The sequence below is a fragment of the Cricetulus griseus genome, chromosome 2 (genome assembly GCF_003668045.3).
Source record: "Cricetulus griseus strain 17A/GY chromosome 2, alternate assembly CriGri-PICRH-1.0, whole genome shotgun sequence".
In the NCBI taxonomy this organism is placed as follows: Eukaryota; Metazoa; Chordata; class Mammalia; order Rodentia; family Cricetidae; genus Cricetulus; species Cricetulus griseus.
Genome location: NC_048595.1, coordinates 332,672,250 through 332,689,802, shown reverse-complemented (window position 1 = coordinate 332,689,802; position 17,553 = coordinate 332,672,250). Strand labels below are relative to the sequence as shown.

Below are 17,553 nucleotides of genomic sequence, written 5' to 3'. Positions count from 1 at the left end.
GTCTGGGCCATGCCACTGGCATTACATCACTCATGTTTCCCTCTACCTAGAAAACTCATTTTGTCCCTTAAGATACCATTCAAATGATACTTCCCTCCCTGACCCCCCCACTCCCTCCCTACACTCTGATATCTTTATTATAACAGTTTTTGTTTTGTTTTGTTTCTCATGGGAACATGGTTATTTGCTGTCCTTGGCTGGCCCTATCCCTCCTCTTTTTCTCTAAATCACAGCTCAGGTAGCTATTAAGGTTTCCTCTTTTGAATGTGGCCTCTGGCTCACTGGCATCAATAATACCTAGAGTTGCATTGCTAGAATACATATGTGATTATATGACTCCTAAGATTAATATGCTTTGCTACTCCAGATTGGCTCCTATTTTGGTAGTGTGCTGTGTTCAGTTGATGTGGATAGAGACTCCATCACAGATGTGCTGTTGGTAGGTGCTCCCACATACATGAATGACCTCAAGAAAGAAGAGGGAAAAGTCTACCTGTTCACAATCACAAAGGTAACATCACAAACAGACATCTTAATTGGCTCTAGTATTGATAAATAAGTTAATCTGAAATTTGAAGGACACTCATTCTTGAATAATTGCTAATTTTCATACATAGCATTTAATCAAACTCAAGGTGACACCATGGTTACATTTTTTTTTAAAAAAATGCATTAAAAGGCATGGAGTTTAATATATAGTGTATTCCCCTTTTCTATGAGAGGTCTTTCGATATGCGTTCTTATGCAAATAAAGCCATTATAAGCATAAATAATTTTGGCATACATGTAAATATAAATATTGGTTCATTTTTAAAGCATCTTGTGACATTTCCTTGAAATGACAGTAATTACTGGATGTGCTGACCTCTTCATCTCACAGTGAAAACAATCATCCCAGCAACTCCAGCAACCTCCAGATGACCTAGAGTGCTTTCTACATTAGTTCGTCAGAAAATTCCAGTGTTTGGTGTCACATTTAGGTGTACGTCCAACTCTTGGAATTTCAGATCCTTGCCATAAAACTGAACTGACTCAAAGAGAGGAGGCATCGTTTTTCCAACTTGTAGACAGAATTCTAAATCTATTTCGATAGGAATCTGGAGCTCAGCAAGGACAGAAAGAAAAGCAAATGAAAGACAGTGGTTGACATAAGAAAACAGATGGGTGTGGGAGGCAGGGAGAGTTGAGTTTCACTGTTGGGGCATTTCCTATATTTTCTATATTTGATACATACTATATATTAATGTAAAAGCTCACCCTTTAACATAAGCAGTTAAAATAATGGAGTGCTGGGAAATGAACCCAGGTCCACTGCAAGAGCAAAAAGTGCTCTTAACCACTGAGCCACCTCACCAGTCTCAGTAACACTATTTCTTAATGCTTTATCTAACTCAGAAGAAAATTAATCTTTATGAAATTACCATAAACTTAGAAAGAATCAACACTGACCCAGTTTCCTAGTTGAGGCACTTTGCTTTCTTGCAAAGCCATTAAGTATTTCCATACTTGAGCACAAAATAAGGAAGTATCTTTTCCTCTGTACAGAATCATTTAGTGTTGCTTGTTGTGGAATGACAGTGACTTCATTTTCCACTTCCTACCCCATTATAATTATGTGACCATTCACCAATAAGATCTAAATTATCACGTTTCCTTGTGTTTTGCACCTATCGTAATTTCATTCATATTAGACTTTCACCAGGGAGTTTTTAAATCAAAGATTTGGAAAGAGGTGACAGTTCCAAAACTGACAGAAAGTGGAGATAAGGGGTCAAATATTTTATGCAGGGTTTACAGGTACAGAAAAGACAATTATTCCCTCCTTTAATCTTGGCTTAGGAGCAGGTATCTTGTGACCTGAATTAGTGGAAAATTAATTTGTTAACTCTCATCACACAATAGGATATCATCAATTCTAAGGTTAAACCCCTATCCATTTTCTCGTTTTGAAATCTTGGATGTAGTTGCTTTGAATTTTCATGATACATATTGAGAGTTTTGCTGCAACAGTGCCTTCTCCTTTCTCAAGGGCATCTTGAATCAGCACCAGTTCCTCGAAGGACCTGAAGGCACTGGAAATGCTCGGTTTGGTTCAGCAATTGCAGCCCTTTCAGACATCAACATGGATGGCTTTAATGATGTGATTGTTGGTTCACCTGTAGAGAATGAGAACTCTGGAGCAGTGTACATTTACAATGGTCACCAGGGTACCATTCACACCAAGTATTCCCAGGTAACCATGAACGATGTATTGGGTATATAAATGCTAGAGCTAGACAGCATCATCCAAACCATGCCTCTTACTTAAACCTGTGTTCTTTCCATCAAAAAACAGTAAAGCTTTACTATGTGATGAACACTATTCTAGCTCTGAGAGTGCTGTACAGAATAAGACAGACAAAATTCTGCTTTTTCTGACCTTATACTCCAATAGAGGAAATATGAATAAAAGAAATAAGTTGTAGTGTTACAGATAATAACAAATGGCAAGGATAAGACATAAGAACTTAATTAAGAGCCAAATTTTCAAGTATTAAGTATCATTAATGCATTATGAGAGGTATCAGATGACCAAAGGATGGTGAAGAATGCCTCACTAACAGGCAATTTTGTGTAAGTCCTAAGAAAAGCTAGCTAGGATGGGAATCAAGACCTGAAACTGTCTCAGCTTTTTCCAAGCCCACAGACTTCTTGCCGTTTTTTACTGGCTTGTGATTACACATTAGAGTTCCATGTTGTTTCCTTGATGAAAGAATCATTGTAAAGGTAATATAGAAATCAGATTAATTGTGGAGGAAGAAAACAGTAGAATTTCCTGGACCAGACAACCAAAAAATGACTGTATAGTGGATGTAGGGGGCATGCAAAGGCCATCGTTCCTTGTGTAGGCTGTGTGTACCACAACTTCATGTTAAATATGTTCTTTCAGAAAATCCTTGGATCTGATGGAGCCTTCAAGAGTCATCTCCAGTTCTTTGGAAGGTCCCTGGATGGCTATGGGGATTTAAATGGGGATTCCATCACTGATGTATCCATTGGTGCTTTGGGGCAAGTGGTTCAACTCTGGTGAGTCAGTAAGTGCAAGATTCAGACTGGATAATTAAAATGACATGCAGTGTTGCATAATGTGTGTAATGATCAATGTATTGTGTAAGACTGTAGGAAATGTATTTGTCATAGTTTGCATAAAGGAAGGAATATGTATGGTTTTCCTGAGATGGGAGAATATATATTATTGTATACATATTTGTGCATATATATTACTGGCAGGCATGTATCTTGGGCACACACATATATATAGAGAGATGCATACATATAATATAATGCATATAATATATGCATCTATATAGAGAGATTTCTTTATCATTAGAATCATGCTTTTCTTCTCCTTATGTGAAAAGAATCAGAAGGTAGAAAAGATAAAGCCCGTGAAATGATACTCCACATGTTTCTAAATGTTGTCTTCTTACACACAGCTCCATTTCAGCTTCCAGTCAGGAAACCTCATGAAAACAAACTCATAGAATACAAACAAAGTGAAACTTCTTAAGTGCTTAAAAGGCATATTTTAAAATTGCTAGTCATGAATAGGAACCATTATTTTGGCTTAGCTAACCTCTTCATTGCTGGCATTGGTGTAAAAGTTGAGAGAACAAATCAGGACTCAAAGGAAGCATGGTTCAAGGTTTTAAAAACTAGCTATATGAAGGGCTTGCAAAAATAGCTCAGTTGGTGAAGCAGTCTGCTATACAGGCATGAGGACCTGAGTTCAATGCCCAGAACCCATGCCAAAAAGCCAATCACAGCCAGGTGAGGTAGCTCATGCCTTTTATCCCAGCACTTGGGAGGCTGTAACAGGTGGGTGTCTGTGAGTTTGAAGCCAGCCTGGTTTACATAGACTGTTCCAGGACAGCCATAGGTGTATAGTGAGACCATTTAAATAAATGAACAAACAAAAAGCCAGGCATAGTGTCATGTGTTTATGACCCCAGTGAGGGTGACGCAGAGACAATACCTGGAGCTCACTAGCTAGCTAACCTAGAATAACTGCCAAGTTTCAGGGCATAGAGACCATGTCTCAATCAACAGGGTACCTGAGGAATGACATCCAAGGTTAACCACTGGCATCCAGATGCACATGTACACACACACACACACACACACACACACACACACACACACACACACACACCGTAATATGCATGCAAAAAAAAGAACCAGACACATACATACAAAACTTAGGTCTATGATCTAGTGAGATACTGCAATTGAAAGAATATTGATTATTTAGTCAGGAATACTCATGCATTCACTTTTCTGTGTTGAAAATAAATGCCTTAATTGTCCAGACTTGGGAATAGAAACACAGGCCATGGATGTTATATTATTTCTGAGTTTGATGCTACTCTGTACACATGTGAATTGTGCTTTTCAAGAGTAAAATGCAAATTTTTAACAAATGAAACTATTACATGGAAAACCAATGATAGCTTTAAGACTGAGAAACCAGAAAATACATTTACTGAATAAAGATGAAATTATTAAAGAAAGCATGCTAAGAATGTTATAGAGTTTCTGTGGCTTCATTTAAAATAATGTATCAAAACACATACCTGTCAGCAAACAACACCATGTAAGCCTCTAGGCAGGCTTTCCCACGTGTTGTCTTTGCATTCGCTCTACTGTGATACAGCTTAGTCAGTGGTGTGACCAAGCTTCTGTTTTACAAGGTATGTTTGATTCTTCAGAAAAGTCAAAACAAGTGGGATCAAATAAATGTGCTGAGCTGACTATTCAAGCTAAGCTAATATTCTGTGGTCACATTCCTAAGAAGTACTGAGTGCTTTTTCTGGATAACTCTAGGAATAATGTCTAATAAATTTATAAAACATGTAAATCAATGTCATCTGTATTAGAATGCATGGTCAGTCTCTCAAATAGCTGTGCTAAAATTCAATTAAGCACTCGATTATAACCTGAAGCCATGTTACATTTCTTATTAGATGTGCGTAGTAACTTTTGAAACAGTCTTTCCAGTGATGTCTGAAAATAAAAAGAACTTTCTGGATCTATTTGGGGTACTTTTCAAAACAGTGAAATTACGAATTATTGCTTGCTACCTTATAAATAGTGGAAGGTGTATGCAGGGGTCATTGTGGTGATGTTCAAGTTCCAGTAACGGAGGGACTCAGACTGTAGGTTCCATTTCCTCAGTGACAAGTACCCAGTGAAGTGGTGAGCCCTCAGGTACCTTTGTCTCTGATATTTTCCTACTTTACAACAATGTTGAAGGATCAAATAAGACTGTCTCAGGTATATAAAGGGCCACAAAGCTCTGCACCCTGTGATGGACTCCTCGGTCATCCTCTGCCATCATGCGCGTTGTCACCATTATAGACGTGATGCTAACCACAGAGGCAACAAAGCAGAAGACATGGCAATATTCAGTAGCTCTGGCACCTCCATCTTCCTACCTTCTCTCTCTCCTGCCATCTCAAGAGTGAGAGCGACACCGACCCCAGCTGGGAAGACAGAGGGGTCATGACCTAACATTTCATTTGCAAAGAGGTTTCAGGCTTCTATTCTGTGTAGGTTCAAGTGTTATTTTAAATATATGTATATACTTAAATATAAATAGATTATATATATGTATGTATACATATATATATATATATATATATATATATATATCTACAGGCTACACAGTTAGCAGCAAAAATCCATTCATCCCTGCTGCTATCTTTTGCTTCCAAATAGAAAAAAATTGCTCAAGTTCTAAGACAATGGAGAGAAAAATTAAGTGATACTGGCCCTGGGTTCTCTATGTGAAGTTCATGTGTATGCTGGTATGTTGGACAAAAACATTCATGTGTTTCCATTTATGTCTTTTAGGTCACAAAGCATTGCTGATGTGGTTATCGAAGCTTCATTCAGTCCGGACAAAATCACATTGCTCAACAAGGAAGCTAAGATAACCCTCAAACTCTGCTTCAGAGCAAACTTTAAACCTACTGGGCAAAACCATCAAGTGGGTAAGTAGACCTGAAATAACCCATTCAGAGATGGCTTTGCCTCGACAGCTTTAGCTAGAGGTTTTGGTTTGCAGACCAGAAGAAATAAGGATCTTCACTGGATATGCTTAAATTTTCACACATACAATACCTAGGAGTAGTTCATTAGGTATGGCAGTTTGTTTAGAGCGTCCTTGCTCAGTTCTAGCTGGTGGAGTTCTGATGGAGAACATTGTAATCACTGGGGCATAATGATGGGCTCTGCCTTTACATCTCCCTTCTGTGGATCCTCAGCACACATGGGTTTCATTGAATTGCTGCAAGTTCTAAATGAGCAAGCTACCCACTGTCTATGCCATTGACTACACAGGTGTGCTTAGTAAAAGCACTGAATATTATTCCTATTACCAAGGAAGAAGAAGAAAACAGGAAAGGAATATACAACTTGTACCCATCATTTTAGCATGGTAGGAGTCTGAAGTGTGTCCCATTGGGTGGGAGAAAGCACAGGCAGGACTGTGGGCAAATGTCAGCAGGAGCTGTCATTCCTCTCTCCCTAGAGACACCAGGTCATCCTGTAGGACCTGTCTGAGGTGCTACATCCTCATTGAAGCCATTTCTAACCAAACAACTAGCTCTGTTATCTCAGTATCTTCTGCAGACAGCAAGCAAAGCAACATGTCATTAAAAGCTGAGTGTTTCCCCTTGCTAATCATTGGGTTCTAATCTCTCCTCCATCAGACCCCAGTTCATTTCAGAACACTTAGTTCCTAGTGGCACTTAATGAAATTGCAAGCAAATTAACTTAAAGGCTGAAAGCAATTGGGTCAGTAGTTTGTCATGATTCATAGCAAGAAATACATGAACAAGGAGAGAAGCAAAAGAGATATGCAACTGACACGGCTTCCGGGTTTCATCTCAGATGTTCAGACATTGGCCCACCTTTGAATGGCATATGTCACGGGCCTGCCTTGGAGCACACATCCATCTGAATTGCCACCGTAGTTAAGCAGAAAACTGCCACCATATCAACATTTTTAGTCTGCTTAAAAGATTAAAATGGAAAATGTATTCTTGGGCAGATGTGGCTGGCTGCCCAGCTATCTTGGCCCTGAAGCATGAATATTTCTGTGTGTCTTCCACACTTTGAATGTTCTTCATATATTCTGTTGGCACATATTGAAAAACCTGGACTTTCAGAGAATTCCCTTCCAACTGATTGGCTGGTGAGGGTTTGGAGCTTTTCTTGCCATAAGGAACCTTTCCCTTTGACTCTTTATCCTGCTGTGTTCAGTTCTACACTGATGAGCTGGTCATAATTTTTCACTTTGTTACTTGACAATAACGGTACATAAGAATGAACCATATGGCTTAAAACCATATGGTCTATGAAACTATATATCTATTTTACCAAGCTACTTGAAGAAAACACATGCTGTGTACTAACTTTGTCCTTTTGACAGTTCCACAACCTCTGTTACTAGTTTTCCATATCCATATTTTTTATCATTTACTTTTAATCTTTCCACTCAATTTTTTCTATATCTTTATTGGTTTCATTAAACACAGAAATTTCTCAAGTTTCTTCAATAGATATATTAAAGGCAACACATATATTGTCTTAGGAAATATACTCAACTTAAAATACTGAATAAATCTAATAAAGTAATTCCAAATAAGACAGCTGCTATAACCAGCTGAATTTCTGGCATGTGGCCCATGGACTTTCTTGAAGGCAGCTGGTCTGACTATGTAGATTTTGGTTACTGTCATTAATTTTCATCACATAGTAGTTTTCTATTTCCACTCCCCTGAGTTAATATTAATAATTTCTGATTCCTAGAGAAAGAGAGAATCGAAGAGGGTAAGTAAAGTGCTCAGAGTCAAAGACGTCATAAACTGTAGAATTACTGTTCAATCTAAGAACATCTGGCTCAAACTGCGAGCTGCGATGTTGCAAGTCTTTCTCCACGTAAGCATCTACAGTATGTCAGACACAGTACCTGTTCTTTTAAGTGATCACAGTTAATTCTTTTAATAACATTTAGTTCTTATAATGGCATGGGAATAGAAAGAGCATGAACTTTCATTTCAGAGTGACTCAAATTTTATCTCTTACCTTGTCCTAGCTGAGTGAACTCATGCCAATTATTGTGTTTCATTTACTCTGGCTTGTTCTTTCAACAGTAGCACCAGGATACCAAGTGTCCAGGTTTACTGTAGAGTTGGTAGCATATGAGGATGTGTTCAACTGGAAGCGTTCCATAATGGCAACTTCTTCCCTGTGTGCGCCCCAGGCTATGGCAGATGAAGCTAATACACAGGAAAGGGATCACTTTTCCAGGTTTTTCCAATAGATTTCCTGGGGCAACTGTTGTTTTCAACTGCTGCAAGCTGCATTTCTCTGCCTCTTTCTTTTTTGTATCCTCTTAGATTGAATCACATGAAATTACAAATGCCATATAGTTTCTGCATTTTCTTGATATCAGGCTTTGTCCAATAAGATACAATAAAAAAAGGCTATCTGTTTTCTTCCTCAGAGCTCACTTGACATATCTCTTTGTGATTTTGTCATAGCCATCCTGTTTAACATGACACTTGATGCAGACAGATATTCGTCCAGAGTAACCTCCAGGGGGACATTTAGAGAAAACAATGAACGATTCCTGCAGAAGAATGTGATTGTAACCCAAGTACAGAAATGTTCTGAGTACCACATTAGCATACAGGTGAGACATTGGGGTTACCTCTCCCCACCCCTTTCTTCTAAAGGACGAATGAATACAGGAAGTCTGAAATGAGAGTTGGATGTTAGAAAATGCTTGCCTTTCTGGTGGCTGCATTTCTTGTCTAACTCTGTGAACAAGAAGCACATTTTCTATGCTAATACTTATGGTCACATTCCGACTTTAGATGTATTAGTGACAACTAACGAAATAAAACAAGGGGGGCTAGAGAGATGGCTGGGCTGGTAAGGATACTTGCTGCATAAGCATTGGGACCTGAATTCAAATCCTTAGCACATATGTAGAAATGCCAAGTGTGACTGTATGTGAGCCTGTAACCCCAGTGCTGTGAACATCAGAGACAAACAGTTTCTGGGCTTGCTGGCTGCCAGCCTAACTCCAGGATCATCTATGTCTCAAGAGAAAAATGTAGAACATGATGAAAGAGAAGACCTGATGTCCTCCTCTGGCCTCCACACATATGTGCACATATACCACACACACACACATGTACATGGTCACACAGCCCCCCCCCCATACACACATTGAATAAGTAAATAAATAGATTAATTAAATAAATGATATTTTGAAAAAATGAAAGATGGGGCTTTCTTAAATGGCTAATTGGGTGAACTTTCTATTGGCAATTTTATTATGACATCTTTCCCATCAGGTAAAAGTTGTAGTCATTTTTAAGGTACTGAAAATGAAAATCTCAATTGTGGTTTCTACTATTGCTTTGCACTGGGGTCAGTGGTTCTCAAACTTCCTAATGCTGCAACCTCCTAATATGGTTCTTCCTGCTGTGGTGATCCCAACAAAAACATTATTCTGTGGCTACTTCAGAACTGTTATTTTGCTACTGTTCTAAACTGTAATGTAAACATCTTATATGCAGGATTTGTGATATGTGCCCGTCCCCCCCACCCCCCACAAAGGGGTCATGACTCACAGGTTGAGAACCATTGCACTAAGTGAATGATGGTAGGCTATGTGGTAAAGATTGCTTGTTCCATTATTAGGCCATAGTTGCTAGAGTTCACATTGATTCAGGAAACCTTTCCTGTAGGAAAAAAATGCTTCTTAGGGGAAACTTTACAATCAGAAACTTGCTTTGTAAGTTATATGAAACACAACCCCTTAACAAATATGTACTAATACCTTAAAAGTAAGAGAAGACACCAGCACATGGGCACATAGATACATGCGCGCGCGCACACACACACGATGTTAAGCAGAACACTGGGTGGAGGGTGGATCCCTTGAAATTTTGATCCATTAAAATAAGTTCTGTTATTTATTAGTTGATTTGAAGATTTCATGTTCATGAACCCCTGGGGCTTTTGTTAGTTATTGAAGGTCCCCCAGAATCATCTCTCTCTCTCTCTCATCTCTCTCTCTCTCTCTCTCTCTCTCTCTCTCTCTCTCTCTCTCTCTCTCTCTCTCTCTCAGACACACACACACACACACACACCGTGTGTGTAGTAAGAGAAGGGGCTAGGAATGGAGGGGAACAAAGGGTCGAGTGGTAGGCGAGAAGACAGGGAGGAAGGAGAAGGAGCAGGAAAGAAACTAGGCTTCCATTCTTTCCAGACCTTGTCTACTATAGGATCAAATTACCTATGCAATCACAGATTTCATGGAAAGAAGAGAGATTTATGCTAGGAAAGAGAAGCAAGACCATCCACCCAAGAGCAGGGCACTGACATAGGACATATCTAAATACTTACAGTTACTTGTGTGTAAATAATGAGATTATTTACCAACCCAGTAAGAATTGCTGCTTCAGATTTTTACTTTTTTTTTTTTTTTTTTTTTTTTTTTGGTTTATCGAGACAGGATTTCTCTGTGTAGCTTTGGAGCCTATCCTGGCACTCACTCACTCACTCTGGAGTCCAGGCTGGCCTCGAACTCGTAGAGATACGTCTGCCACTGCCTTAAAGGCGTGCGACACTAATGTCCAGCGCTGCTTCAGATTTTTAATGTAATTAAGTCACCTTAGATTTCTGAATTGGGATGAAAGGGGAAGTCTTGGTCATTCAGAACAATCCTCTTCTCTGTAACTGATGGTACTTTTAATTACAAACACATTTTCGGACTTTGTTTTCAAGTTATTATGACTAAGTAATCTATCATCCCCCTCCTTCTGTATTTAGAAGCCCTCTGATGTTGTCAACCCTCTGGATCTGCGTGTGGACATCAGCTTGAAAAACCCTGGCACTAGCCCTGCCCTTGAAGCCTATTCTGACACTGTCAAAGTCTTCAGCGTGAGTGTGGCTTGCCCTTCCAAGTGGAGGTTGACTGACAGCTGTGGTATTAAAGACACTAAGGATGTAGCACTATGTAATGATGCACACAGTTCACAGGCATTTCAGATCCCCAAAGCAGATATTTCCTCTTGTCTCCAAGAGAGGTGCCAAGCCACTACAGGTGTTCAACAAAATTTCATGAAGAAATAAAGAATAAAACAGGTCAAATTGTTTGTACTCAACACTCACTTAAAAATTCAGATGCCTGTGAAATTGTTGGTCTCTCTCCATTATGTCTATTTTAATTTAGCTCCCCATAAACAAGTTATTACCAACCAGACATGGTGGCACACGACTTTAGTCCCAGCACTCAGGAGGCAGAGGCAGGCAGATCTCTGAGTTTGAGTCCAGCCTGATCTGCAGAGCAAGTTGCAAGAGAGCCAGAACTACATAGAGAACCCTGTCTCAAAACAGACAAACAAACAAAACAAACAATTGTCTTGAATTTTGTATTTTTCAATATTTTTCCTTTATGATTATGCTAACAACATACAGTCTCCTAAAACCAAAACTTTGTTTGGTTTTCCATAGTTTTGACGTTTATGCAAACAGGATTATATATATGTATATGCATATATATAATATACATATATACTAGTACACTAAAATACACTAATATATTATCTATGTATATTATATATGTATATATATAATCCTGTTTGCATAAACATTTGCATGTATACTAGTACACTAATATACTAGTTTATATATATATATATATATATATATATATGTATGTATGTATAGTTTTTAACCCAAGAGTACCCAATAGAATGATGCTTTTACTTTTGTCGTAGATCCCTTTCTATAAAGAATGTGGCAGCGATGGACTCTGCATCTCTGACCTGATCCTGGATGTCCAACAGCTGCCAGCCATTCAGTATGTGAGAATTTGCATTTCTGTGAAAAATGTAGAAATAAAAGGCACATTACATCTCTTCATTCAAGATAAAATTGTGGACTTCTTTTCTACAGAGGAGGTTTTCTGAATATAGTTAAGACATTTTAAAACTGAAGTTCAACTTCTACCATTCTCCTAAGAGTAAAACCACGAGAAATACCAAACTGCTGGATTTGAGCAGTTCTCGTCCCTGCAAAAATTAGAAGCAACAAAGAATCAGAATCCAGCATCATTTGCTTACTTGTCAGCATCATTTTACTATGAAGAAAGTCTTTCATTATTAAGTAATCGTCAAAAAAAATGCTAAGAATTTCTTGAATCAAGAAAGTTTTTAAATACAGGGGTAGTTTCAACTTCAGCGGCTTTATCTTTCTCTCTTTTCTTGTTTAAACAGAGATCAACCCTTTATTGTCAGCAACCAGAACAAAAGGTTAACATTTTCAATCACACTGAAGAACAGAGGGGAGAGCGCATACAACACTGCAGTCGCGGCGGAATTTTCAGAGAACTTGTTTTTTGCTTCTTTTTCCATGCCGGTACATGAGGAACCCCACCCCCAACACACACACACACACACACACACACACACACACACACACACACACACACACACACACACACACACACACACACAAACAAATCCCTACCCCCTAACCCTACAGGCACTCCCACAAACGACCACCCCCTCACAGCATTCCGCTCGGCCAATAGCTGTCTCTGATACTCAGACCTCTGTGTCCTCCGAGCTGTCTGAAAAAAAAAAAAAAAAAAAAAACACAGAGCTGACCCTGGGCATGCTCACTTCTACCTTGTGGCTTCCAGTTAGTAAACCCTCCTGAGAATGCAGTCTGGCTCCGAATCTAGGGCCGCTCTGCTTGCAGTCAGGGTCACTTTTTCCTTTAGCCCAGGCCTTGGCGGCAGCAACTACTAACATCAACCATCTGCACTGTGAGGAGGCCCCCTGTCAATCCTGGGCTCCACAGATGTGGTGCACTTGCTCAGTGGCATCCAGTCCACAATGTGGTCCCTGCTTTGCGATGCTGCTACTTCTGGTGCTAAGATGGTGCATTCCTGCACAGCCACTCTGTTGACCTGATCACTAAACCAGGAATAGACATAACCAAGAGAGCCCCTTGCTAATTCCCCTGCTCTCAAGCCATGGGGAGGAAAAAAAAAAAAAAAACAGAAAAGAAGGAAAGCTATTTTCCAACCGGGCTGCTTGATTAAAGGATATAAAAATGTTTCTGTTTCAAGTTCATGTGAACTTTATAAATTTAGAATTCCAAGCCTATGCTGTCCTCGTGTTTAAATGGCCTGTGCTGGATAGCAGTTCCTAGATGAAAGACAAAAGGAACTGTGGGAAATTGGCAAAATCTGTTAGATATCTAAAACACAAACACCAAAATGTACTTTTCTTCTTTTAAAAAGATGCATTTCAAATACATTATGAAGAAAGTACTACTAAATATAAGGCTTTTGAATACTATGTTAAAGATATTTGTGCTTCTGAAATACAAAAACTGATTTCCATCTAAGAGTACATTTCCCCAATCCTTTAGAGTTGGCAATAAAAACACATTAACCACTCGGATAATACAAGATATTCAACTCTTTGAGAGCAACAAACTATTTCACTATAAACCAGTATCACTGGTAAGATGTCTGCCTTTCAGTGTGGGAACACACACACACTTAATTGTTATTTCTCTGGTCCTCTTCAGGTCGATGGAACAGAAGTATCATGCCAGGTTGGCGCATCGCAGAAATCTGTTACCTGTGATGTGGGATATCCCGCCTTAAACAGTGAACAGGAGGTACAGCTTGCATCATCTAATCCAAGCTCTCCACACCTGAGAGCACTCACTGTATTTACCAGGCATCATCATTAAACAGACCCCACAAAAATCCCAGTCACGTAGCTAGAAAGGTTTCCCTCGCTGGGGTTACTCTCTTTAAATCACTAACAAAGGTCATGTTTCCCCACGTACCTTTTCCCAAGTGTACAAACAGCATGCAATGCTCTCCCATGTGATTATGATGACTAACATTGGTCAAAATGCTGTAAGTAACTTTCAGACCACCACAATGCTTGACAATTCTGACAAGTGTAACTGGATGGCATACATATCTGATAGAAGTTAAGCTCTGGTTCTCAGGTAGGCAAGACAGACAGATACAAACTTAAAATTTTTAAGACATGAAACTCATACGAGAGTTATACGAGAATAGATTCACCTTGCAGGGGAACATTTTTCCTAGTATAAAGTATCACAGATTGATGGGTTTTAATGTCATGTGTAGGTGACTTTTACCATCAACTTTGACTTCAACTTTCAAAACCTCCATAATCAGGCATCCATCCATTTTCAAGCCTTCAGGTAAGATGCAATGCAATCATAAACATATGCTTGGTGGGTTTTATGTGAGTTCCTTTTAAGTAATTTCTAATACTTGTTTTAACAGTGAGAGCCAAGAGGCAAACAAAGCAGACAACTCAGTCAGTCTCAAGATCCCTCTTCTGTATGATGCCGAAATTCACCTAACCCGGTAGGTGAAGTCTGCTGCACGGTGGGTAGGTTTTTACCCGACAGCACCCTGGTACATAAATCATGAGCTCATAACTACAGTTAAGACTGTAGTTTAAGCACATGGGTTTATCTCCCACTTGTCAACTAGACCAGAAACATGAAGACAAATTGATGCCTAGGAACACTTGACGTTTTAGATTTACTGACTCGGAACAGCACCAGAGGAAACGTGGTTTCATCACATGCCATAGGTCAACGACCTCTGAAGGTGGTAAGGTGCCTGTAACTAAGATGGTGAAACAGACTTAGGAGGCTGTGAGAGTTCCTGTTTTTTGGACATGGAAGTCCTCAGCATCATGTTTTGGACATCTAAGGGGCACAACAAATAAAAAATGAATAAGCTGATGTGGAAACTAGACCAAGTCCAGCTTCTTAACGGAAAACTCCAGACATGACTGGTGACGGTTTTCTTCCAACCAGGAGGAAATGAGGGATTTTCCAAAGGAAGTCATCCATGAAGAAAGGCTTTATTCCTTTTTCTTTCTTATTTCCTTTTCTGCCTTCCAACACAGGTCAACCTGAGGACAGTGGTTAAAATGTTACCAGTAGACACCAGTTACCTTTAATTGTTCCAAGAGGCAGGTGTCTTGGGAAATGGGTAACACATAAACCTTACAGGTGTTATAGGCAGATACCATCTTAGTTCACTCTCAGAACTAAGGCCACTTCCCTGTGTAAATCAAAGACCCCTGAAAACATGCAGCACTGGTTTCCCAGTAAGTATGTAGGCAATCACATTTTCTAACTGCTACCTTGCCAGCCCAGCCCATGAAAGCTCATAATCACAAAACAAAACTGAAAAGAACACACACGGCATCCTCTTGAGACACATGAGCAAAGATAAAAAGAACATGTCTGTATGAAGTGAGTCACAAAGGCACATATAGAAACAAAATATAGCCCATGTTACCCAGTGTATCAGTAGCTAGAGTTTCTAAAAATCTTTTTGCTAAAATAAGTTAATTTATGACAAAGTTAAGGTGATGTGTGTTACCACATCACTTTTTCCCTCTAATGTATACAATTCTGTAGTCTCTTAAACACAATCAGTGAGAGTCTATATTTTTTTCAGGTATGTTGACATGGAATGAATATGGGATTAAAATAGGACTTTACTTTTACTAACATCTTAGCCATGTGTTTTTTGTGATTGAAATTTTTATTCTAGTTCATTCTCATATTACAGTCTATAGTTTGTCTTAAAATGCTAAGATATATGGTAAAAAAAATTGTTATGGAGAATTTGAAAGAAATGACTTCTCATGCTACACCCAGATGGTTCCCCACATACTTCTCTTTAAAAAAAAAATTACATGAGTGTATTTGAAAAATACAAACATTTCAGTAAGACACAGAATGAAAAGTGATGTTAGCATTCTCCACCACCTTCATGACAGTCCTCATAAAGGACTAACAAGACTATTTTGGAATATCTTCTATACAAAGAGTTAATTTATCTATGACGTTACACACACACACACACACACACACACACACACACACACACACACTCCATCATTTTACCTACTAAAATGTAATACTAAAACATTCTTTTTTATATCTTTATGTGGTTTTCACAGCAGGATATACATATCTAATTCATTCTATTTCCAGATAAGTCACAATCCATGTAACCACTCCAGCAGTAATTAGATATTTGGTTGTTTCACACTATTGCCTGTGTAACCTTCAAAAATAATACTGTAAAGAAAGTTTTAAGATTTTGAAAACTTTGAGAAAAGTCCCATCTATATCATGTCCCTCTGTAGCCACTATAATATTGTATACTTATGTCATTATATTCTATGCATATGATAAATACAAATAGAATTATTTTAACAGGATCCTCATTAGACTACTGGTACTATAACCCTTAAGTAATCTAGAGAAAATGTCCATAAAAGTGGAAAATTGTCAGATCTCCTTAAAATACAAAAAGCAGACCCTATCAATCAATTTAAGAGTTGGCTCTGTTTAGGGGCTTGCATAAACATCTGGAAGGCAAAAAGGATAGCTCATGCACACATAGCTGGGTTTTCTGTTTCAAGTCCCAGTCATTTTTCTCATTTTCCATAAAAGGCTGACACATCATTGTTTCCTCACATACACATAAAACCCTGACAAATACCAATATGTTTAACTCTCCCTGGGACAGGTTTTCCTTTGGAAATTTTGGAAGAATTTTCTTTAAAAAAATGGAGAGAGATGAGAGATGGGGGTAGACAGAGAGGGGGACAGAGAAGGAGGGAAAGAGAGAGAGAGAAGGAGAAAGAGACAGAGAGAGGAAGGCAGGGATAGAGACAGGTACAGAGAGATAAAGAGAGAAAGAGACAGAGGTGCCAGAGGATAGAAAACATTCTGTCTCAGAAAATGTCTAGTCCATTCTTTTAGGAAATGGATTGAGCATCCTACAATTTAGACTAATTGTCCCCTGGGATGTATGGAAGGATATGCAGAATACTTTGCAGAATCCTACTCTGGCTACCAGCCCTTTTGCATTCCACACAATGCAAAGAAGCTGCTCTGGCTGGACTATAGCCTCGAAACACCAGACCTAAGTGTGAAAATGGAAAGGTGTACAGTTTCACCACATCTGAACAGTGTCCTGGGGAATCCTCTGGCCTGGGCATTGCTGTACTTGCAGGCATTAATCAGGAATCCTAAATCATGCAGTCAAGATCTCATAATAAAATCTTGAATTTTAAGAGTGGTTCTATGATGATGGAAACAAATTCAATCCACCCTCAATTCATTGCCAACTATTTGGGTTGGTCTAAAACTAGAGAAAGATTAATAAAATAAATTCATGCCCTGTTTGAAAGGTATTTAGTAATGAATACTGCAAGAGCTAATAGCTGGTACCCACCATTGTACTACATACAGCAAGTGAAAAAGATCTTGGCTTACAGATCCAATCCAACCTCCAAAGCTGAAGTGTCTACCTTTCCAACACACTTGCTAATGTAACAGAAGTCTGGAGACTAACGAAACTGTCAGTTCTAAAGCAGTGCTTTTATT

At 38.9% G+C, this 17,553-nt stretch overlaps 1 protein-coding gene across 1 annotated transcript in view; it reads left to right on the top strand.

Annotated features, from left to right (window-relative positions):
- Itga2 (integrin subunit alpha 2) overlaps positions 1-17,553 on the top strand; it is a 65,764-nt gene that overhangs the window by 35,117 nt on the left and 13,094 nt on the right. Inside the window, exons 13-23 of the mRNA XM_035438786.1 lie at positions 368-511; positions 2,030-2,233; positions 2,930-3,066; positions 5,893-6,032; positions 8,589-8,740; positions 10,894-11,004; positions 11,844-11,926; positions 12,342-12,483; positions 13,669-13,761; positions 14,249-14,325; positions 14,411-14,494. Of these exons, the coding sequence (XP_035294677.1) occupies positions 368-511; positions 2,030-2,233; positions 2,930-3,066; positions 5,893-6,032; positions 8,589-8,740; positions 10,894-11,004; positions 11,844-11,926; positions 12,342-12,483; positions 13,669-13,761; positions 14,249-14,325; positions 14,411-14,494 (1,367 nt within the window). The remainder of the gene's footprint in view (positions 1-367; positions 512-2,029; positions 2,234-2,929; positions 3,067-5,892; positions 6,033-8,588; positions 8,741-10,893; positions 11,005-11,843; positions 11,927-12,341; positions 12,484-13,668; positions 13,762-14,248; positions 14,326-14,410; positions 14,495-17,553) is intronic.